Raw genomic sequence first — 1010 nt, 5'->3', positions numbered from 1 at the left:
GTAGTTGCATTTGTGCGTGTGCGTGTATGTGTTGAGGTGTTGGCGGGTGACTACGGGTGCATTAATACCATCGCGTGACTCATGCCACGGTGGAGTATCATTGTAGAAGCGGTGCTGAGCAAACCAAACCTCTGCACTTTGTTACTATCGTTACTATGGGAAACTACGCCGAATGGGATCTACACTATTGATTGGACACGCTAACACAGGTACACACATTCATATGCACACACCTACAAACAACACACATACAAACAACACACCTACAAACAACACACCTACAAACACCACACCTACAAACACCACACCTACAAACACCACACCTACAAACAACACACCTACACGTATATTCAAAGTGACAGATATAACTACACGTGAACATTGCAGACACATACCATTGTGTTCAGGTCCGCAGCAAGGGCACTGGCGACATCGTGGTAGTCGATGGGTTTGGTGACTAACATGCACACAGTGCGCGAGAACGTCCCCACTTTCCCCATGCACGCAGAAGGCGTCTGCACGCGCACCTGCGAGCGGTACTTGAGTGTGCGCTTCACGGAGAGCACCTCGTACACGCACAGCTGGGATAGCTTCTTCAGTGAGGCTTTAAAGCTTTGGCCTGTGGCGGGTGTGGGTTGGCGTAGGTGTGAGTGTGTGAGTGGGAGTGAGTGGGAGTGAGCGGGAGTGAGTGGGAGTGGGTGAGTAGGGGTATGGGCCAGCGAGTTGCAGTCCAGCGGAAGAATACGTTAAGAAGACGTAAACCTGTAGATATGCCTGAGCGTACTATTAGTGAGGTAATATGGGCAAGTAATAAGCAAGATGTCAATGGTACGTGATGTCTCAAAACGTAACTTATTCCGTATGCGGTTGCAAAACGCATTGGCATGGATTGAATGTAGAGATACACACAAAAACAAGCAGTTGTCTAATACATGCACTATACACAAACAAACACACACACACACACACACACACACACGCGCGCGCGCGCGCACACACACATACACATG

At 49.1% G+C, this 1010-nt stretch overlaps 1 protein-coding gene across 1 annotated transcript; it reads right to left on the bottom strand.

Moving 5' to 3' along the window:
- Positions 1 to 368: 368 nt before the first annotated feature.
- SARC_16502 (hypothetical protein) lies at positions 369 to 619 on the bottom strand (the record flags this gene model as incomplete). Its single annotated transcript, XM_014289395.1, has 1 exon — positions 369 to 619. A coding segment is annotated over one exon (251 nt), but the record flags the coding sequence as incomplete, so codon positions are not given.
- Between the last annotated feature and the right edge of the window lie 391 nt (positions 620 to 1010).

Source organism: Sphaeroforma arctica (assembly GCF_001186125.1).
Source record: "Sphaeroforma arctica JP610 unplaced genomic scaffold supercont1.8225, whole genome shotgun sequence".
NCBI classification, from domain to species: Eukaryota; class Ichthyosporea; order Ichthyophonida; genus Sphaeroforma; species Sphaeroforma arctica.
The sequence above is the reverse complement of the archived record's forward strand: the minus strand, read 5'-3'. Positions and strand labels throughout refer to the sequence as shown.